At 41.4% G+C, this 23,941-nt stretch overlaps 1 protein-coding gene across 1 annotated transcript in view; it reads left to right on the top strand.

Annotated features, from left to right (window-relative positions):
* LOC147708562 (ribosomal protein S6 kinase alpha-2) overlaps nt 1-23,941 on the top strand; it is a 1,617,317-nt gene that overhangs the window by 1,178,141 nt on the left and 415,235 nt on the right. Inside the window, exon 13 of the mRNA XM_086927240.1 lies at nt 8,994-9,124. Coding sequence (XP_086783366.1) covers nt 8,994-9,124 — 131 coding nt within the window. The remainder of the gene's footprint in view (nt 1-8,993; nt 9,125-23,941) is intronic.

The following is a 23,941-nucleotide window of genomic DNA, read 5'->3' as shown; positions in this document are numbered from 1 at the left end:
GAGGTGGCATCGTATGTAATGCGGGGTGGGTGGGTGATACAAGGGGCAGGGGGTCTGGCGCTGGGCGCGGTCTCGGCGCGGACTGGCGTAGACGGCCGTAGCGCGTGGACGCTGCGCGTGGGACCATCTGACTTAAATGGATGGTGGAGGGGGCGGAGCGTGGGAGGGTCAGCTGGGAGGCGGGATCGTGGAGGCGGGCCAGGGGATAGCACAACAACAAAATGGAGGGCAAAAATGAAAGTAAAAGCAGCGAGGGCACCGCACAATGCTCGTCAAGAGGCAACCAAAGGCTCCCAACTCCAACAGAATACCTCTGCCAAAGCGCCACTCACAAAACAACCAACGTTGAAAGCACAACACAGCAATGAAGTCCAAGTGATAAACACAGAGCGCCAAGCAAATTAGTACAACCAGGTTTCAAAAGCGCCAAACGACAATCAGCTCCAAAGCGCTACTGCAGAAGCTATGATATACGCGGTTTATTTCGCAGTGAATGAGGCACAAAGCGCTATGCAGATAATTGAAAGTAGCACAAAGCGCAATTCAAATACGTGAAATAAAGTTTTCAAAGCGCTGCGCGAGCAAGAGCTTCAAAGCGCGATAATTCTTTCAGAGGCTACGATACCAGGCGCAGTCAGGAAGTCGCGGGTGCAAGGGGCTTCAGCTGCGATGCAGGTGTTGTCAATAAATCTAGCAAGAGAGCGTGGGGGAGCGACCATTCAGGAAGGAATCCCACATGCTTGCTAAATACACTTAGAAAAACTCGTGAAGTCCTCATGGGTGGTCGCAGTGTCTAATACTTATTGAAAGCATTGCTTCCTTATTCTCCCAAGATTTTGTAACTTACTATGTCAAGGTAGAGCACCTGCAAGAATCCTCCTGTACCAAAACAAACATCCTGGTGGTAGCAGAGGTTTGGTGCACACACATAATATCTAGTCCAAAATATCGATTGGATATAATATCGAGTTGTAAATATAGACTGGACAAAATATCAACATGACAGAATATAGATAACCAAAATATCGTTTTTAAGGTAAGTGATGTAATATCGACTGTTAAAAATATAGAAAGTTAAAATATCGAAGTATATAACATAGATAGTTAAAAATATCGATTTTTTAATAATATCTGTTTTTTATAGTGTATTTTTATGTTATAATATGTGTGAAAAGTGTGTATTTATGTTATAATTAATTTTAATTAATGAATTTTGTTTTTATAATTATTGCGTAATTTAATTCTGTAGCGGGTTGTGGGTTTATAGGGGAATAGGGTGGGAAGTAATTTAATTATAATTAAATAAATATGTTAATTTATTTATTGATAGTAATTTTTAATTAATTGACAATTAATTTATATTTGTTAATTAATCAAATTTTAATTGGTAATTAATTTTAATTAATTGATTAATTAGTAATTATGTAAATGTTACTAATTTATTTTATGGAGCGGGTTGTGGGTTTATTGGGGAATTGGGTGGGAAGTAATTAAATTATAATTAATTAAATATGTAAAATTATTTATTGGTATTTATTTAGAATTCATTATTAATTAAGTATTTATGGGTAATTATACAAAATTTATTTGCCAATTAATTTAATTTAATTGATTAATTGTTAATTATGTTAATTTTAATAATTTATTTTCTGTAGCGGGTTGTGGGTTTACAGGGGAATTAGGTGGGAAGTAATTTATTAATAATTAATTAAATAATTAAATTTATTTAATTGGAAATAATTGTTAAATAATTTTTAATTATTCAATAATTAATTGTTAATTTTTAATTCATTTGTATTAATAGGTGATCAATTGAAATACATATTTTTAATTAGTAATTTTAATATATTATTATTATATTATATACACATTTTAATTATTTTTAATTAATTATTAATAGATATTCATTTTTAAATTTTTAAATAATATATGAAGTATTTACTTTTCCTAATGTGGTATTCTCTGGAGTGGGAATAGTAATTTTAACCCTTACGCTATCCAAAGCTTTCCCTACTGTTGCACTCTTTGGAGTGGGAATAGTAATTTTAACCCCTACGCTATCCAACGTTTTCCTTACTGTTGCACCCACTGGAGTGGGAATAGTAATTTTAACCCCTACGCTATCCAACGCTTTCCCTACTGTTGCACCCACTGGAGTGGGAATAGTAATTTTAACCCCTACGCTATCCAACGCTTTCTCTACTGTTGCACTCTTTGGAGTGGGAATAGTAATTTTAACTCCTACGCTACCCAGCGCTTTCCCTAGTGTTGCACTCTTTGGAGTGGGAATAGTAATTGTAACCCCTACGCTATCCAACGCTTTCCCTACTGTTGCACCCACTGGAGTGGGAATAGTAATTTTTACCCCTACGCTATCCAACGTTTTCCCTACTGTTGCACCCACTGGAGTGGGAATAGTAATTTTAACCCCTACGCTATCCAGCGCTTTCCCTACTGTTGCACCCACTGGAGTGGGAATAGTAATTTTAACCCCTACGCTATCCAACACTTTCCCTACTGTTGCACTCTTTGGAGTGGGAATAGTAATTTTAACCCCTACGCTATCCAACGCTTCCCCTACTGTTGCACCCACTGGAGTGGGAATAGTAATTTTCACCCCTACGCTATCCAATGCTTTCCCTACTGTTGCACTCTTTGCAGTGGGAATAGTAATTTTTACCCTTACGCTATCCAACGCTTTCCCTACTGTTGCACTCTTTGGAGTGGGAATAGTAATTTTAACCCCTACGCTATCCAACGCTTTCCCCAGTGTTGCACTCCTTGGAGTGGGAATAGTAATTTTAACCCCTACGCTATCTAACGCTGTCCCTACTGTTGCACCCACTGGAGTGGGAATAGAAATTTTTACCCCTACGCTATCCAACGCTTTCCCTACTGTTGCACTCTTTGGAGTGGGAATAGTAATTTTAATCCCAACGCTATCCTACGCTTTCCCTAGTGTTGCACTCTTTGGAGTGGGAATAGTAATTTTAACCCCTACGCTATCCAACGCTTTCCCTACTGTTGCGCCCACTGGAGTGGGAATAGTAATTTTTACCCCTACGCTATCCAACGCTTTCCCTACTGTTGCACTCTTTGGAGTGGGAATAGTCATTTTAACCCCTACGCTATCCAACGCTTTCCCTACTGTTGCACCCACTGGTGTGGGAATAGTAGTTTTAACCCCTACGCTATCCAACGCTTTCCCTACTGTTGCACCCACTGGAGTGGGAATAGTAATTTTAACCCCTACGCTATCCAACGCTTTCCCTACTGTTGCACTCTTTGGAGTGGGAATAGTAATTTTAACCCCTACGCTATACAACGCTTTCCCTACAGTTGCACCCACTGGAGTAGGAATAGTAATTTTCACCCCTACGCTATCCAATGCTTTCCCTACTGTTGCACTCTTTGGAGTGGGAATAGTAATTTTTACACTTTTGTTATTGTCTGTTAATAATATTGGCTATTATTTATTTATATTTTGTTACTATATATATATGTTTTAACAAATATGGATTTAAAATTATTTTTTTTAACTTTCATTAATTATTTAATTATTATAAGTTAATTTAAGTATTTTTAAGTATATTTTAGTAAATAATTTTTAATATTAATTTAATTTAACATTGTTTTTAGTAAAGTCGATATTTTTAAAAACTATATTTTAGTAAATGATATTTTTAAGTCGATATTTCTGTACTTACCTGTTTGTAGATAGAAACTCAATATTTTGTCTGTTGATATTTTTTCAACGATATTCTTGATGATCGATATTCTGTCCCTCGATATTATGTCAGTGCTCCCAGAGGTTTGTCAGTATTTAAAGGTGAAAGGGCTGACAGAAGTGGCCAATCAGCCTACTGTCTTAATCCCAGGCCTTGTTGTCAGTAGTGAATCCTACCTGTGTTTGGGAGCGACTCCTACATGATTGCAATCTCTGTCTTTGGGGAGGCGTGGTGCTCTGGCTTCGCCAACAGAGCTCACCGGTTTAGAGATTATGCCCCCATGTCAGACACATTGTTCCAATGTTATGGAACCGCGTCCAATCCAAGAGGTCAAGCTTCACTATAACAGCCAATGGCGGTGCTCCAGTCCAGTCCATGAGGGACACAGACTTAGTGACTAGTAGGACTGCATCAGACGAGATCACGTTAGATACACAAGCCATGCTGCATCATAGTAGCCAATGGCAGACTCTTGTTTTGTCAGGGAACCTGGGAAGTGTAGTCTATTTCCCAGGATTCCTGCCGGGAACAGTCAAGAAAAGGACGGGATGGTACTATATTGTCTAGATGGATTGTGTAGGCTGTAGTAGCCTATGCACAAGCCAGCATTTATTTATAGTTTGAAAAGTAAATTATTATAAAGAAACGAAAGAACATACTCACTGTAAAATGGTTTTTGCCATATTCAAGTGGTAACACTGCCATGTCAATATGCATGAGGGTCCTGCTTAGGGCCCAATTGTTATAATCGTATTATAAAAAAAGGATAGAAATACAATTCTATGGACAGGGTGAGGGTATAAAAAATGCCCACTAGGTAAAATCCCAGGCTCATTTAATTACCCAGGGCCCCCCATGGGACATCAAATTCTGTTCTGCGGTTTCGGTATGAAGACGGAACCACCAGCGCGGTTCTTATTTCAAGAGTGCCTTGCTCATATCTGTATGGCTGTGTTCCAGTTTTTCAATTATATACAATTCAATGTTGTCAGAATTGTGTTGGTGTTCAATAAAGTGTCTAGTCAATTGTTCATTATCTCTCCTGCACCTCATGGTGCCCCTGTGTCTGTAGTAATACACATATCTTCCTTGTGGCCATAACAACGTACAGGAGCTTGTAGAGGCATTTCGGGACATATATAACATGACTGAAATTGGAGTTTGTCAGGTGTTTCAGCACCCCTGGGGTGGCCTGGGCCAAGTCTATAAACTTGCATTTCTTCGTGAACTGACATACTCCACACCCCCCGGAAGGTCGATAGCCAGTCGCGTTGGGGGTATCCCATAGTGTCCTTTGGGTCTCTGCTGTTCTATTATTGGGGCATGTGTGTACCAGTGCATCATGTACATTCTCTCTCCTTTTAAAAGAGAACATAGGGTGTGCAATTTTCAAAGTCCCAGAGTTTAGAGTGCCCTAATGTCTCTTTGTGCCTGAGTTGGAAATGAGAGTAAATGTTGTCACACATATAGTTCTAGACTACTGTGGTTTGTTATAGATGCCCAGCAGAGCATCCCTTTCGATGTTCATGGCTCTTTTTCTTACCCTAATAATGGTTCTCTCTGTGTAGTTCCATTCTCACAATGTTTACATCATTAGAGCGTTCATTGCGCTTTACAAGTAACAACTCAACTCATTTCATATCTTGCAAGTATAAGCGTTCAGTATATTTAGTGAGTGCCCTCTGGCTTCAAGTACCAGACTGGTGACAATTTTAGAAGAAATCAAGTAGAAATAACAGGCTGTGGTTCTAGTCCTTTGGTGATGGAGCTGTCACCTTAGGGATAACTCAGCTGTCTGATGCCTGATCTAGGGTTAGACTGAGAGATAGCTCTGTTTTATGAACACTGAACATACAATTTATGTCTAACCAGAGGAATGCCTTTGCATCCTCAAGCAAATGTCTCTGTGATCTGCTTCTCAGGGTGAATTGTAAGACAGATACAGAATTTGCTTTAACATATACTTTGCATGTTTTTTGCCTGAGATGGTGTCAATGCAAAGGCGGTCTCCTTGGGTAGACATTGCAGTACTGTGCCATTTCTCTTTAAACTAGTTAAGTTCACACCAAAATGATTGTTGAACCTAATTGCATTGTCAAACTAAGCCTGGCTCTGTCGAAATCAACATAACTCTGATATTATGTATAATAGGTTACAATTCGAAAGCACTGCTCAATGAAAACACTACTTTATGTTACTTATTCTTGTGTTACAATGAGAAACTGGCAACCATATTGTCTGTCTAGTCTTTTGTGACACACTCAAGGTTGTCTCTTTATCCACCCAGGCTAATTGCTATAAATAGTATAGACATTTAGGAACAAAAATTATTGTCATTCTTTCCAACTGACCTTTGGAAAAATCATACCAAAAGTTGCATTTATAATGCTCATTTCCCTTGCAGGATTTTAAAAAAAAAACTGACTTTCTAGTGGATTTATGTGCGTGGGGCTTCAGAACAGAATTGAAAGCATAACTGTCAATATAACATATACAATTAAGAGGCACTATTTCCGTTTCTGTTGGAGTGACCTCTTTGCAGGACATTACCCATCAGCCACACACACTTTGGGGCCAATTACGACTTTGGTCCAACTGCCAGATTAGGAGTTTCCTCGTGTCTGGCGGGCTCGTTTTTGGCATTCCCACGGAGGTGCCTCTAAAAATGGGCACCGCAAAAAGTTACTGCATGGCCTGGACTGAAAAGTCCATGCCGTGCAGGAACTGGGGTGCATGCACACAGTGGGGCACATGTTGTGCATCCCCATGCAGAGGAGGCACAGGGAGTCCTTGTTTGCTCTCCGCCACGGTGTTCATGGAGGAGGAAAAACTTCCCTGACACCACCAGCAAAGAGAAAACTGGTAATATGCTTGGTGGGACCACAGTGGACCTACCAAGCATATTGCGGCCTCTTGACTGTTGGGCTGTGGTGGTACGGCCACTCAAATCGTAATAGGGTGGTCGGGAAACGTCCAACGCTGCGACCCTGAACGTCAGGCGGTCTGTGGGCCGCCAGACTCATAATCGGGGCCTATGTGTTCTAGAGCCTGAAGGAATACTTGTACCCTTTCATGTTAGAACATAAATTGTGACAAAGTTATTTCTATCAGTAATCTATTGTGGCAGTTCTTTAGCTTGACACTTTCCACATGGATGTAGCTCAGTCCTCGCTGCAACTATTTTATTTTGATTCAGAATAGCTCATGGTAGAGTAATTAATAGGCAATAATATATTGTCAGCTGATTGACACGATCCTATTCCATTAAAGGAGAAATGGAAGGTGCATTAGGCATAAAATTCAAGACTTGACAGTCATATATCCCGAAATCAGTTGTGTTAGCCCAGTAAACTCAATATTCTGAGACAAGTGCATGTATACGGCCTCAAACAAGCATACGTTACAACGTTCTGGAGAGTTCACTGAAAATGACTCTTTGATCAAGTCAGATAGACGTGTGTTTCTGCGATGGAATAAAAAATACTGCATGAGCTCATTATTATTTCGTAGAAGGAATTTTGGTAGGATTATCAAAAAGAGTTCTTGTGTTGAAATAACACTGGGAAAACTGGAATTTAAGTGTTCTGAAATGCAATCTACATAAACAGTTTTTAGTTGTTAAATCGCTCGATCCACTTTTGAAATACCTGTCACTTTTGAAACACCTATAAACCTTGTCAAATCCACTGAATATATTTGCTGTAATTTCATCACATCAAACTATTTGAAATGCACCATTATTATCTTGTATTGGCTGTAAGGATAGCTCACCTCACTGTTTGAAGTGTTAACCCCACCTCCTTCGGTTGAGCTGCTAGCCCCCAAACCTTAAAGTTCGGTCGAGTTGAGCCCCGGGTTCCTGTCAATGTTGCAAAAGTTTGACGAACGGCACAGTTAACTTTTTGAGTGCTCATGACGAGGTCAGCTCGTCATGAGCTACGGCGCTCCGGTGCTCAGACGAGCTGAGCTTGTCATGACCTCGCTCGTTCCGTGGGCTGATTCCCCTGCTGTGCTGAACGTTCCATTGGTACGGGTGTGGCCATGACGAGCTCAGCTCGTCATGAGCACCGGAGCGCCGTAGCTCATGACGAGCTGATCTTGTCATGAGCATGGGGGCGCTGTACGCGCCCCCCCCCCCCCCACCCCCAGTACAGTGGGGGAAACAGCCCTGCACGGAAGGGGCTAAACAGGACCGCCGATCAACAAATGTTTACAATGTATTTTTTTTTAAGTAAGCTGCAAAAGGAGAGTTAAAAAAACACAAAAAAAACTAATGGTCCCCATTCCATAGACGTTTTCTTCCATGGTGTGGGGATCATGGCATTTGTTTCTTGTCTTTCATCGCCAGGATTTACGTGTCAGTGAGTGTCAGGAAACAAAAACACATACTACTGACTACTATATGAAGGGCCAGTGGTGTTATGTGCTTCTTCCAATGTCCCCCACTCAGTCATACTAAAAGTTTATATCAATAGAGTAAGTTTTACTCTGTATACATAAACCTTGATTCCACCACACACTAAATCAGGCAGGCTGACTGTGAGGTTTTTGCAGAGGGTACTCTGTTACAGTTGTTACTCTCTCCACCAAACTCTAAATCAATGCTAAGGGCCTGGGCCTGATGTAGTGTTTGGTGGAGGAGGTCATGGAAGACAGGGTGATGGAGGACTTTACTCCTTACGAAAAATTGAGAAATGTCCACCGGCCCTGCAGCAATCTTTATACATTTGCAGGAACTAATATCATGGCAGTTCCTGTCAATAATGGAAATGTTTCATGGATGGCAGTGTCAAAGATGATGGCTGGCTGGCTGTCAATCTTTGCCAAAGTTTTTTATTTTTCAAATAATAAACTACCAAAGTAGAGATGTGTTTTTGAATATTAAAAAATAAGACCCACACAATGTGGGGGTCATTAAATTTTCCTGCCCCTCACTGATACGTTTTACCAGGTCATGACGGACGGGTAAAAAACACATAATGCCATCCACACTAAATATGGCAGAAGAAGTTATGTGGTTCCTCCAATGGCTCTTACTCCATCGGGCTGTAGGAGGAAGGTTTCTGTGGTGTGAATTTTACTTTATCTGTAAAAACCTGACGGTCCCTCTAACTCAAAATCGGGCAGGCGGCTAGAGTTTGGTGGAGAGGGTACTTCATCACAATAGACTACCCTCTTCACACAACTCTAAATCGGGGCCTTAGTTATTTGGAGCTGTGCTTGATATCAGTCCAACTCAACTGACAATTTTTGTTTTATTTTCAGATTCTCCTGGAGTCCCTCCAAGTGCCAACGCTCATCATCTTTTCAGGGGATTCAGTTTTGTGGCACCTAACCTGGGTCAGGAGTATGTGCAGCAAGATGTGCATAAGCTCACAGCACATCCAATTGTACAGGTATGGTTACGTGTACCATTTGAGTATTACTTCAGGTCACTCTATGGGTAATGGATGTTTGTGCCCGAGATTCATAACATCAATTGTCTCAGATTATGTGCTAATGCGGGAACAGCCATCACAACGCAGCTGTTTCCCCGCAAGCCATTACATCTCAAGCTTTACAACTCATGCGATGTAATAACATGTAGCCATTCTGCTCATGTTTTTACATCGCATGCTTTTTGACAAAGCATGCAATGTGATGGCGATCCACCTCGTTGTGAGGAAACAGAGACTCTTCCATTTCCTCACAACGACATGCACTCTGCACCACCCCTCATCTGATGTGAAGCACGAACCAGGAGAGAGGAACCATGAGGAGAGAGAGTTAAGGGGGATTGGGCCTGGGGTGGGGGTTAATTTTGTAGCGTTTAGGGTAGGGTCAGGGGTCGTGCAGGGTAGTGTTTGAGTGTTGGGACCGGACTGGAGGTCGGGGTGGTCGTGCTAGGGGTCGTGTTTTAGGATTTAGGGTAGGTTTGTGATGTTTGTGTAGTGTAGGAATGTGCTTTAGGGTTGTGACAGGGATGGTGTTTTAGGGTTTAGGGTAGTGTTGGGGGGTCGTACATGGTAGTGTTTGAGTGTAGGGACTGGACTGGGGTACGGGGGGGTCTTGCAGGGGTAGTATTTTAGGATTTAGGGTAGTGTTGTGTGTGTGTAGTTCAGGGTAGTGTTTTAGGGTTTAAAGTAGTGTTGGGTTGTCATGCTGGGTAGTGTAAATGAAGGGAGGGGACTGGGGGTAGGGGGAGGGTCGTGCAGGGGTACTACATTAGGTTTTAGGATAGAGCAGGGTAGATTCACTTACCTTTCAAACTTTCTCCATGAGTATACCTTTACCACGCATGCCTTGTAATGGCATGCGTGGTAAAGTCATAGTCGTGGTAAACGTTTGCGATGTAATGGGATGTCATTGTCATTGACAGTGCGTAGTAATAGTAATACCCTGTGCTGTAATAGCACACGTGGTATTGGTACGCGATGTAATGAGTCTAATTCTGCTAATGACAGCATGGAGTTTTATGACACATTGCTAATAACCCATAACTTGATATAGGGCATACATTCAAATTATTATGTTTAAATTCTGTTTGCATCAGTGCTTTCAAATGAAATCCTTTTTCAAATAACCAAGGAACAAAATAACCAAATGAGTACATTACTACTTGTTTTACTCTAAGGCTTACTTGCAAGCTTAGCGTTATAGAGGTAGTTAGATGCTTGTGTGTCAAAATATGGAGTAAAAGTATTGCTATGAAAAAATGCCCTATATATCCTCACCTTTAGATACTCAATATATCAGCTGATATTTCAACATGTATATCAATTGTATATCTATTTTAATGTTTTTGGGTCACTCTGTGGTAATTCTATATTTCTAGGAGATGGGAACCCTACTGTCCACACGTTCCTACCCTTAGAATTTTAGTTTAGGGGTTTTTAGTCTAGATGGAACTGGTTTTGTTATTATTTGGAAGTTTGAATCTCTTAAGAAGCGCTCTAGATTACCTCCGTTTGTTGAGGTTTTAAGTTTGACATAAGGTTTTAGTTTTCCTATTTAGGGGTCCGTGTTGCTAGTGTGTCACTGTCTAATAGTGGTCATCTCCTATTTCAATAAATGGAGGCAGTTAACTGTTTTACCAGTTTATTTCAATGAATGAGTAATTTCATTCTTTATGAAGGTCAGGCATATGTCTCTAGTGTCGTACTCCATTACAGAAGTACACTGTGGCTGGCCCACAGAACTCCAGCCAGTAGGCCTCATCCTCATCCACGCCGCTGGTGTTTTGCCTTCACGATACATCGCACCACACTATCCGCCACTAGTCACAGGGCGTTCCCTTTACTATAATAAACCAGTTTACTGTACATTTCACACTAATTGCTTGGGCTAAGCACTGTTCATCTTGCCTGTACTATAAGCCTGCATTTTGCATTTCAGTATATACAGGGCCCTTTTTCGGTGTTCCCTGGATTTTGTAGGTTCTTTGTGACTTCAATTAAATATTTTCATATGAGCTGGGCACTGAAAAAAACCTGAATTACTTTGGTAGGAAACATTAAGAGAATGATTACAAGGGGGTACTTGAATTGCAATCTCTGAGCAAACACCCATCTGTAGTTTACAGTTTAATCCACTGACTCTAAACAGAAAAAATATTTTTTGGTTTTCCTTCGCACTGCTGGTGATCCAGCGGTTCAACAACAACAAATACTCCACTATCATATACTCACCTTGGTCCATAGACACACAGTGCGTAAAACCGCTGGGGTCAAGTTTGTAATTTTTTCACAATCTTTGGGATTAGTTATTTCATAATCCTAACTAACCTTTCACAGATCAAGAAAATCTTTCCTCTGGTAAATGGACCATTAGTTGAACTAGTTGATGGTGATAATTAACTCTAACTCTATCTTATTCATTTATTTAAAGTAAATAACCACAGACTCAGGAAAATTTAAAATCTTTATCTAAATTAAATGCAAGTGAACCATTTCAAAATACAGTGCAGTCACCATCATTCACAGGAGAGAAAATTAAATTCATTAAACAACAAGCATGTACTTCAGACTCATACAATATTCAATGCTCAGAAAGGGAGAGGACATCAGCAAATAACGAGAAATTATATTTACCAAGGATGGTGTGAAAGACCAACTCCTTGGCCAAAGGGCTGGTAAGGGTCCCCCGGGATAGGTCAGGAGACAAAGACTTCAGGACAGGATCCAGGACAAGATAGTTGACCAATCTTGAATACCGACAATTGAAAAGATCTAACATGGCTGGCGGTGTTTATCAGACACCGCCAGCCATATTAGGATAGCTGCGGTCATATGCCTTTCCACAGCAGCATTTCCGCTGTCGAAAGGCATACGGTGTTGTCTTCGGGGGCCCGTTGCGGGCCCCCAGGGGTGAAGGGGGGGTGGGAGTGCACATGGGGGGTACCCATGGTACCCCCCTGCCTTTGCGTGCACGAAGCGGCAGGCACCACGCGGTGCCTGCAGCTTCGTGCATGCAAAGGTAAACATGCATTTTTTTAACATTGCGGCGTGTGCTGCTTCAAGCAGCACCCGCCGCAATGTTAAAAATACAGGATGTGACCACCAGGGTGGCGGTCACATCCTAATTAGCACGGAGGGACCGCCGCTACCCCTGCGGACGGTCCCTCCTCCTCTGGGGTGGCGGACGGACGCAGGTCCATCCGCCATCCTAATAGGCCCCTAAATTAGGATAGAAAGTTCTGCTGAAGGTTCTGCATTCAGCTCTTCATCAGCATCTCACAGCATCTCTCAAAGCAACAGCAAACTCACCCTTCTTCAGCACAGCTCCCGCTTCTCAATCGCCTCTGTTCTCTCTCTGACTAACTAAGGCTATCTTAATTATACCTTTCGTTCTTCATGTTCCACCTACTAAAGATTCAATTTTGTAAAAATACGAAATATCATTGGTCAGGCAAGTGGGAAGCTCTAGCACACCATGCCTACATGTCATTAAAATCAATTCAGCTATTCTGCGCAAACCCATCCCCTTAATTTTTAATCATAAATTTCATTCTCACCCGCTTTCACATTTCACTTTGAAACAATATAATACCATTTTGAATAGGAGTCCTCAACGTTGAACTCTTCACCATTCCTTCCTGTGATGTAACACTCAACTGTGGCTCCCTTTCAAATGCGCCGTCATGGCCTTCATGGCTTCATTCAGTGGGCATGCGCCAACTTCACGTCACTTAGCTTCATCCAGTTAAATGAGAGAGGCCCAAATACGCACTAGTGATGAAGTCAGAAAGACAAATAATAATTTCACAAATAAAGTGGTCGCACTGTATACCACCCACCTCTACTCTATTCCCTTTAACTTATTAATACTTTTCCCGCATTAGCATTAGTAAAATGGCTTCTTTTCTTTTCAAGCAAACAGATGCCATGCATGCGAGTCTTCAAGACTCCATTTTAGCGTCTTATGCTCTAGAGTTAGTTCGTCATACTGTGTAGATGCAATTGACACATGTGCACGAAAGTTCCCAGTTTAAAGTGGAATTAGTCCGTCTTCATTGTTACCCGCATTTGTACACACATATGCAAACTTCACTATGCCGCGTGTTCATGTGGTGCGTATTAGTTATTCATGAAACATGATTAATAACTTTGTCAGTAAGTTAAATGAGTAGATTGCATCTGAGCAAGTTTCTTTTCAATGAAACCTTGCTCCATCAATTCCCTCTCTGATAACATTTTTGAGCCATCCCAAAATTACCCATCCTTTCCCAGATGCCAACTTAAGCATATCTCAGCTCTTTTTTCTTCCCCTTTATTTCTATCAGTTTCTCCTTTCCCTTCCAAATTTTTCATCTTTTCATATAGCTTTCCTTTTATTTCTTCAAGCTGAATTTCTTTGTATTCCCTCTCTCGTTTCCTTACTTTCCCTTCCTTTTCTACATGTATTCTTCTTTTTCCCTCGCATCTACAACATTTGCATGTAATCATCACTATCAATACTATTGTCATTATCAGAACTACTGGTAATATTAGTTGACCTTGGAAACACTTCCCAAAATTAATAAACCATTTCCCTATTGATGTTATACTCTATGTTAATTGCCTCATTTAGCTTGTTTCCGGTCCAGGGAAGGCATGGTTTGGCAGTTCGGGCTGGACTGTGCCCATGAGGCACAGGGTCAGACTGATTTGCATATGGCCATGTCTGAACTGGGGTGGCGGAGTGAGCTAAAGAACGGTGATAGACTAAACCCAGATCAGTTGACAGGGGGTGAGTGTTTGTATTGTCAACGCTCCGTCCATCATCCCCTTTGGTTTTTCTTTGTTCGCCCTAAGTTGGCAGGGTATGCTCAGACGTGAGTCCCTTGCTCACTTTGCCACTGGATTCAAGCAAGCCGGGCTGAAGAAGGCTGGAATGCCAGAAACCGGTCCTGGGAAGCTTGATTTCAGTCCAGGGAAGGCGTGGCTTGGCAGTTCAGGCTGGACTGTTCCCATGAGGCACAGGGTCAGACTGATTTGCATATGGCCATGTCTGAACTGGGGTGGCAGAGTGGGCTAAAGAACGGTGATGGATTAAACCCAGATCTGTTAACTGGGGGTGAGTGCTTGTTTTGTCAACGCTCCGTCCATCATTTCCTTTGGTTTTTCTTTGTTTGCCATAAGTTGGCAGGGTATGCTCAGACGTGAGTCTCTTGCTCACTTTGCCACTCAAGCAAGCCGGGCTGAAGAAGGCTGGAATGCCAGAAACCGGTCCTTGGTAGCTTGTTTCCGGTCCAGGGAAGGCGTGGCTTGGCAGTTCGGGCTGGACTGTTCCCATGAGGCACAGGGTCAGACTGATTTGCATATGGCCATGTCTGAGCTGGGATGGCAAAGTGTGATAAAGAATGGTGAATATTAAAACCCCGATCAGTTGACTTGGGGTGAGTGCTTGTATTGTCAACGCTCCGTCCATCATTTCCTTTTGTTTTTCTTCTTCTACCTGCACCTGTTCAGGTCTTATTGTAATTTGTTCTTCTTCTGCCTGAACCTGTTGTTCTATGTCTATCTGGCTCTGTTCAGGTCTTATTTCAATGTGTTCTTCTTCTGCCTGAACTTGTTCTTCTTCTACTATCTCATCCTTCTCAGGTTCCTGAATAGCTTTGTTCTCTTTTGCCTGAGTGTGTTCCTCTTTCCCTACCCTTTCCTCTTTACCTTCCTGTCTCTCTAATTTATTTGTTCTTGTTTCGATATCAGCTTCAGGTACTTCAATCACTGGTATCCACTCTTCTTGACCTGTACTTGGTTGTTCATCATTTATTTATCTTTCAGAGTCTGTCACCTCAGATTCTTCGACTTCACAACCTTCAGCTTCTGGTGTTTCAGCTAATTTGGTCAGTTGCTGCTCTTGTTCATCAGATGGGCTTGGAATTCTTCTGGTATGGCTGACATGAATCCAATTGAGCAAAACCTGCACACTTCACTGCTGTAATAGTGACTAGTATGACTTGACATTGTTTATCCCACCTGGGTGCTAGACTAGATTTTCTTGCATGTTTCTTCACTAACACCCAGTCTCCAGGATTCAAATCATGCACCTGGTCTGGCTGCCTTGCAACTGCATCTTCTCCAACCAGATAAGAGACCGAACGCACCATTTCAGCCAATCCTTTGCAATAGTCCAATACCAGATCATCAGTTATATTCATCAATTTATTTCCAGGAATAAATGCTTGTCTTATTGCCCTACACATGAGCACTTCGTGAGGGCTTTATCCTGTCTTTCTGTCAGGAATGCTCCTGAGACTCATCAATACAAGATGCAGCGCATTCCGCCATTTTAGCATTTTGGATACACACACTTTCATTAACCTTGACTTGATTGTTCCGTTAAGCTGTTCAACTATTCCAGAAGCCTCTGGTCGATAATCACAGTGAAGTTTTTGTTCAACGTTAAATGCAGCACAGATTAATCAAATTATCTCATTATTAAAATGAGGTCCTCTATCTGATTCCAAAGTAACTGGAAAACCGAAACTAGGTATCAACTCCCTCAACAGTAATTTAGCAACTGTGAGACTGTCATTTCTTCTTGTGAGGTATGCCTCTACCCATCCCGAGAACAGACACAGTATGACAAGTACATACTTCAATCCATTGCACGGAGGCAACTCAATGAAGTCTAATTGCAGTCTGGTGAAGGGTCCTTCTGCCTTTCCAATCTTCCCCCAACTAACCACTGTCTTTCTGCCTGGGTTTTGCTGCTGACAGATCAAGCATCTTTGGCAAAGGCTCTCTGCAACTACCCTAAACTTTGGATTGTACCAACTTTGTCTGAATAGCCTGATCATTGAGTCCCTGCCAATATGTGTTTCCCCATGGTATACTTTTGCCATTTGAGATAGTAAGCAATCTGTCAAGTCTGGTCTGCCATCTAAGTACACCCACACTTCATCTTCCGTTTTTTTGTACAACCTGACTTTATCCAAATTTCCTCTTCCTTTTCCTCAACTTCTTCCTGCAACTGTCTAACCTCATCCCATGTTTCTGGAACTGGGAAAAACATACATTGGCAGCTAGTTTCACCTGTTTCTGCTTTTCTGTTAATTGCCATTGTGTTTCTCCCACAGTATTGAGCAATTTGGTCTGCATATTTATTACCTGTCATCACATTGTCATTTCCTGACCGATGTGCAGCCCATTTAACAACTGCTATTTCTTTTGGCAATTGTAATGCTTCTAACAAATCTTTTACATTTGTACTATTTCTGATAGGAGGTCCTGAAGAAGTCAGAAATCCCCTCTGCATCTACAGCTGGCCAAAGTTGTGCAAAACCCCCAAACCATATTGACTATCTGTAAATAGGGTTATTCTCCATTTTTTCTGAATTTTGCATGCCTTTGTTAAGCCCACCAATTTGGCTACTTGTGCAGACCTGACTCCCGGTAATTGGGATGCTTCAATAACTCCTGAAATTTTGCATACAGCAAATGCAGCACTTAGCCCTCCTTCCTCCATTCTCATACATGACCCATACACGAACAATTCATGATCAGATCCCTTTAAGGGAGTTTCTTTTATGTTGGGGCGGAGCTTAGTACATAATTAAGTCACATCCAAACAATCATGATCAATCTCATCTTTCACTTCCTCACAACATGGATCTGGCAATAAGGTGGCAGGATTCATTATTGCACATTTTATCATTGTCACATTTTCTGCTCCCAAAATCACTCTTTCATACTTAGTCAACCAACTAGTAGTGAGGTGCTGTGATCTGGTTCTTGTCAAAAGCATCTCAACTGAGTGTGGAACATATACCTTTACTGGATGTCCCACCACAATTGACTCACTTTGTTCCAGACTCATATAGGTGGTAGCTACTGCTTTTAGGCAGCCAGGTAAGGCTGAAGCCACTGGATCCAAGGTTGCAGAGAAATGTTCCACTGGACATCGACTCAATCCATGTCTCTGTGTTAAAACTGAAAGTGCACAATTTTCTCTCAACAAATCAGCAAAACTAAGCAAACTCTTTTGAATAGTCAGGTATGCCCAAGGCAGGCGCCTCACACAGACAATTTCGCAATTTCACAAATGCTTCCAGACATTCGTCATTCCAATCTATTGGATCTTTCGCTATTTTCTGAGTCAACTGTATCAATGGTTTTGCTAGCAGGGAGAAGCTATTTATCCACTGCCTACAATACCCAACCACTCCTAGAAACATTCTCATCTCCTCTTGTGTCTGAGTTAGTTGCATCTGTGTGAATATTTTTATTCTTTCCAGTGTCACTTTTCTAACTCCTATTTCTATTTTATGCCCTAAATAGCTAACTTTTTGTTGACAAAACTGCAATTTTTCTGGAGACACTTTGTGTCCTCCTTCGGCCAAATGGTTCAGTAATGCAATTGTGTCATTGACACAATCTTCTCGTGTCTTTGATACCACCAATAGGTCATCAATGTACTGAACCAGGACTGATTTCCCAGACATAATTAATGACTCCAAACAATGTTTCAGGATTTGATTGAAGATTAAGGGACTCTCTGTGTACCCTTGAGGAGCTCGGCACCATGCCAAAATCCGATCTTCAAACCAAAATGCGAAGCGATACTGGTTGTCTGGGTGCAAAGGTATGGAAAAGAATGCCTGACACAAATTAATTACTGTAAAGCAACCTGCATTCCAGGCTATTTGATAAAGTATTACTGCTAGATTTGGCACCCGTGGGCAACAAGGCACTACAATTTTGCTTTTTTTTTCGCAAATCCTGCACTATCCTGTACTTACCACTAGGCTTTTTGAGTCCCATAATTGGGGAACTACAAGGACTACTCATTATCTCTTTTAAAATTCCCTGTTTAACCGTCTGGTCATTTACTGGAGCAACTCCTGCTTTTTCTTCTGGACTCATTTTGTATTGTCGTGTGTTTCGGAAAACTGCACCTTCTTTTACCACTATTTTCACTGGATCTACATTTGCCATCAAACCTATATCTTTCACTGAAAAATCCCATACACCTGGATTCACTGTGTTTCTTAATTCTTCTGGTAATTCACTTTCAGTCATTAATGTAAACATCTCATCCACTTCTGTACCTTGCTTAGCAAGCATCCTTTTGTAAATAACTACCTCATCAGGTGTTTGGAAAGCAACACCATCAGGCTTACAGTAGATTGTGCAGTTCATTTTGCACAATATGTCTCTTTCCAATAGATTTACTTGGCTTGAGTCACAAACTACAAACCGATGCATGTTTTAAAAATTTCCAATGTGCACTTCCATTGGTTTTGTAACTGGGGTTCTAATCTGTTTATTTGACACTCATACAACTTGGATAGTTTCTCCCGAGAGGGGAAGGTTTGGGATGTCTTCTGTTCTCACAGTAGACCGGGTAGCACCAGTGTCCAATAGGAAAGTGATGTCACTACCTTCAATTTTCCTGTCAATAAATGGACCCGTCTGATCTACCGGCAAGGATGCGCCAAGCACGCACTCCTCCTCCTCCCCCCTTAGGTACCTTCATTGTACATAGTCTGATTCGTCATCATTCTGCAAAAAATACTGTGAAACCACAGGGTTATTCTTACCACTTTCTCAGTGAACTCCGGTGTTTGCACTGTATTTTTGAATTTTCGCACGGTTTGGCATAGGAGGTTGTGGCACCTGATACTGTGGAGTAACTACCTGCTGCTGCTGTTGCTGTTTCACAACCACTTCATTCTGCATCTAAAGATTTAAATTTTGATTTGGCTCATTATTATTTCTTGACATTTTTGCACTCGTTCTTCCAATGTCCAAGCTTTCCGCACGCATGACAAGGAAATATCTTACTTGCTTCCTCTCTATTCATCCGTCCTCGTCCTTTACCACCACTCAACACTTGTTCACTCTGACTCTGGTAATTTATCTCATTATCAGTCTGGGAAATGAATTTTGCTTCGTGCTGCTCTGCCAATTTCACTTGTGCCCACATCATTTTCTCTTTTAGCTTTCTATGCTTTGCCTCAATGTCATCATCACAATGCTTTGCATATTTCAATATTTCATCTATCGACTTGCTTTGCCAGCACAACATGTGCTGCTGAATCATCTGACTAATCTCTAGTTTAAGACCATACACAAACCGATACACAAAATGTCGCATATACCCTCATCATCATTGTTCTCAAATCCACTATACTACTTAAACACTTGTACAACCTCTCATAGTATGCTTGCACAGACTCTTTTGGCTCCTGAGTCGTTCTATCTATCTTAACCCAATCAGTCTCTTTGAGAGGGATTTTCCCTTTCAAATAAGTAATTACTTGGTGATACTTTTTCATCACCTTCTCTGATGGAGCTCCTGTTTTAGAATCTCTCGGATACTCCTCATTTGGACAATCAACTGTAATCTTACATTCTGTCCATAAATCAGCTGGTACCACAATATCAAATAAACCATCCGAATCCTTCAACAAAAGCTTTGAAACTTTTATAAATCTTTCCACCTGTTTTTACCATTCAACTGGTTTTTCTCTCAACCTAGGGAAGTCATTCATAAATGACAAAATATCCTGTCTACTCCAAGGAACACAAACATATTCACCACCAGGAACTTCTCTCATTGGACACATTCTCTCAATCTTATCTGTTTCTCTCAGCAGAAATGCAGATGACACTTCTTTTGCTTGTACTTCCTCTTTCTTTCTCGTCCAGATGATCCTCCATTTGTCAATGTCTCCCCACTTTCCCAAAATATTCATCAACTCTTTTATCTGTAATCTTTTACCAGAAACATTCATACTTTCTAAATCCTTTTCAGTAAACTCCACTCGATATGGTTTTTGCATACTCCACTATCATATACTCACCTGGGCCCATAAACTCACAGTGCATAAAACCGCTGGCGTCAAGTTTGTAATTTTTTTCACAATGTTTGGGATTCATTATTTCATACTCCTAACTAACCTTTCACGGATCAAGAAGTTATTTCCTCTGGTTAATGGACCATTAGTTGGAACTAGTTGATGGTGATAATTAACTCTAACTCTATCTTATTCATTTATTAGAAGTAAATAACCACGGACTCAGGAACATTTTAAATCTTTATCTAAATTAAATGCATGTGAACCATTTCAAAATACCGTGCAGTCACCATCATTCATAGGAGAGAAAATTCAAGTAATTAAACACCAAGCATATACTTCGGACTCATACAATAATCAATCCTCAGAAAGGGAGAGGACAGAGAGCAAAGAACATCAGCAAATAAGGAGAAATTATATTTACCAAGGATGGTGTGAAAGACCAACCCCCTGGCCAAAGGGCTGGTAAGGGTCCCCCGGGAAAGGTCAGGAGACAAAGACTTCAAAACAGGATTCAGGACAAGATAGTTGACCTCTCTATAATACTGATGATTGCGCCGCACCTCTCTCTGACATTCTCTTCCTCCTCGAGATTCTTCTCTGATCTTTTGATCTAACCCAATTAAATTAGGATAGAAAGTTCTGCTTCAGGTTCTGCATTCAGCTTTGCATCAGGATTTCACAGCATCTCTCCCAGCAACAGCAATCTCTCCGTTCTTCAGCATAGCTCCCGCTTCTCAATCGCCTCTGTTCCCTCTCTAACTAACCAAAGCTGTCCTAAATATATCTTTCGTTCTTCATGTTCTACCCACTAAAGTTTCAATATCGTAAAAATACGAACTATCATTAGTCAGACAAGGGGGAAGCTCCATCACACCATGCTTACATGTCATTAAAATCAGTTCAGCTATTCTTCGCAAACCCAGCCCCTTAATTTTTATTCATAAAATTGATTCTCGCTTTCACAATACACTTTGAAACTATATAATAACATTTTGAATAGGAGTCTTCATCGTTGAACTCTTCACCATTTGTTCCCATGATGTAACACTCAATTTTGGCCCCCTTTCAAATGCGCAGTCATGGCCTTCATAACTTCATTCAGTGGGCATGTGCGGACTTCGCATCACTCAGGTTAATTCAGTTATATGAGAGAGGCCCAAATGCGCACTAGTGATGAAGTCAGAAAGACAAACATTAATTTCTCAAATGAAGTGGTCGCACTGTATACCACCCACCTCTACTCTATTCCCTTTTACTTATTAACACTTTGGCCATATTAGCATTAGTAAAATAGCTTGTTTTTGTTTCAAGCAAACAGATGCCATGCACACAAGTCTTCAAGACTCCATTTTAGTGTCTTCAGCTCATGCGCAAGAATTTACCTCCAAGTGTTAGTTTGTCATACTGCGTAGATGCAGTTGATGTGCTAGAGCGCGCAGTTTTCCCCAGGTCACCCGGGATACCAATTCTCTAACACGCACTGGGCCCTCGGCGTGAAGAACACATTAATTTCGTTTGGGTGAAACTGGGTGAGGATTTCTCCTCCTGCACGCTGCTAGGAGTAATCAAGTTTGGATTTACCTCTGCTTACCATGCACCTGACTTACCACAGGCGCAATTCCTTGACGGACCTGGAGCTGTTAAAGAAAAGTAGACAGGCCTAACATCCAATACACCTTAAAATCCTTAAAATACTTTCCACAGTTTTGTAAAATGACCACAGACACCTGATTAAGTTCGAGTTTTTATATAAGATTTCAAAGTGAAGAAGCCAAAATAATAAGCGATACACAGAGTAATATATCAAACATCAAAATCAGTACCAAAAGGTAACTTTGCACAAAAAATATGACCATTTAGAATATATGGGAAACTACAGGGAGAAGTTTTAGCACGTACTATTCACTGTAACGTTATACTAGAACATAGGAATGAGATGGGACCTAGAACATGTACTTAACCTAAGAGTTCAGAATATTCTTGCTAAGATCACTGCAAACCACTAAAGGAAAGGGGAAAACGGGAACATGCTATGATTTTATAAAATCAATGAATTTCTAAAGGAGAGGGGAGAGAAGGAACCAACTAAAATTCAGGCACATATAAGTACAATGGCAATAAGGCAATAACACAGGTAAGAATGTTTAACTGATCAGACGAGGGAGAGAGAGAGAAAAAGAGATACGCAAACCCACAATCTATATTTACCTAATTCAGATTGTAGACCAACCCTGGCCACGGGTCAGTTGGGAAGACGGGGACAGGGACCCTCAGAAAAGGAATGCCAGACTGTGAGCAGGTACAGCTCACGGAGAATAAGGACAGGATACCCCTCAGGTTCGGATCAAGGACTGGGCCTCCCAGGGTACGACCAACACCCACAGCTTCGGACAGCAACGCCTGCGTTACCCCCTCCTGCAAGTAATCCGCCAGAAACCCCGATTGGATTCTCGAATTCCCCAGCAAAGTGCTTCGCCAGCACTTAGGATTTTCCACCCCTTGGGAGCTTGTGGAAAGTATGGACAAAGTGCCCCGCAGCACTTTCAGGCTTGAACACCTATTGAGATCGTAGGGTCAGTGACAGGTCTGCTACTCGGACAAGTCGGACAATTTTCCTAAGCTAAACTAGGGTAGTTATACAGTTTGGGGACCCTTAGACCACCCATTAATGTTGCAAGTGACAGTTTTCCCACATTGTGATTGGTCAGGAGAGGTGGTGCGATCTTTACCACCTCCTAAATTCAACGTTCCCATCATAATTATTCAATTTTGAATACCCGCCCCTCATGTTCACGTTCCCATGCATAGAATACAGCAGTACAGGACAGTTTTCAATAGGTAGCAACAATATTGCTTCTTTCAAGGTGAGACTCCGTATTCCCAGCGATGTTCCCAGGCGCATTGTGCTTCAGGAGCCAGCTGGCTAGGTTTAGCTTCTGCGCAGTTGGAACTTTCTCTGGTCAGGTGACGGTGCCCAGCAGAGCTTCAAGTATGGCTCCGCTCATGCATACCCAGCCCACAAAGACGCGATACATGAAAAGTAAGCGAAGACAAATTAGAATCGTACATAAAAATGATCGCACTGTATACCATGATAAAGGAAAACCAACCCTTACCTTTACAATAACTATAGCATTAGGGATTAATGCGAAAGAATAGATAGGCTAAAAGCTGCTGCAGTAAGCAGAGAGCGTGGTGAGAGACAAGCGGCCATATTTAGCATCAATGCGCATGAGCACAGAATCCCTCCAGAATGCGAGTGCGTCACATTACATGGGTATGACCGACGCATGCGCAGACTGAATTTGCGGCAAAGCAGCCATTTCAGTGCAAGCTTCGTTAGTACGTGAAAAGACATACAAGCAAGCATCCTAGGGACACCCGCGTGTAGGGGAAGACACTTTACAAATGACGAATAATGGTGTTAATATTATTATGTAATTCTGCCAAGGGTTTTGCATACGAGCAAGGCGCTATACGTGCGAATCCTTGCTCCATCAATCCCCTCTTTGATGATATTTACTATCATCACTACATGAAGGAAACAGATGCCAACTTTTCTCATTCATTCATATCGTCCATTTCGATTTCAATAAACTTATTGTTTAGTTTTCTTTCAGCTTCCCTATGAGAGTGGTGATTTTTCGCCTTTTTATAAATTGCACTCTTCAGCTCTTCTAATTCTAGCTCATCAATGTTTCTTTTCACCCCCCTCGGATTTACTGTGTATTTCTTTTTACACTTCTGACATTTGCAGCAGATAAAAATGATCAATACAATCACACCTATTATGACTATTGGCATCAGTATTTTCCACAAAATATTTCTACCTAGATTAGTAAACCAACTACCTATAGAGGAGAGACCTCCAGTCAGTCTCGTCCAGGCACTGTCAACCTCTAATGGTTTGAGTTCCTTTTCCAAATTAGTTATGTTCTTCACATAT

The sequence above is a fragment of the Lissotriton vulgaris genome, chromosome 6 (genome assembly GCF_964263255.1).
Source record: "Lissotriton vulgaris chromosome 6, aLisVul1.2, whole genome shotgun sequence".
Lineage (NCBI taxonomy): Eukaryota > Metazoa > Chordata > Amphibia > Caudata > Salamandridae > Lissotriton > Lissotriton vulgaris.
This window is presented reverse-complemented; position numbering and strand designations above follow the sequence as displayed.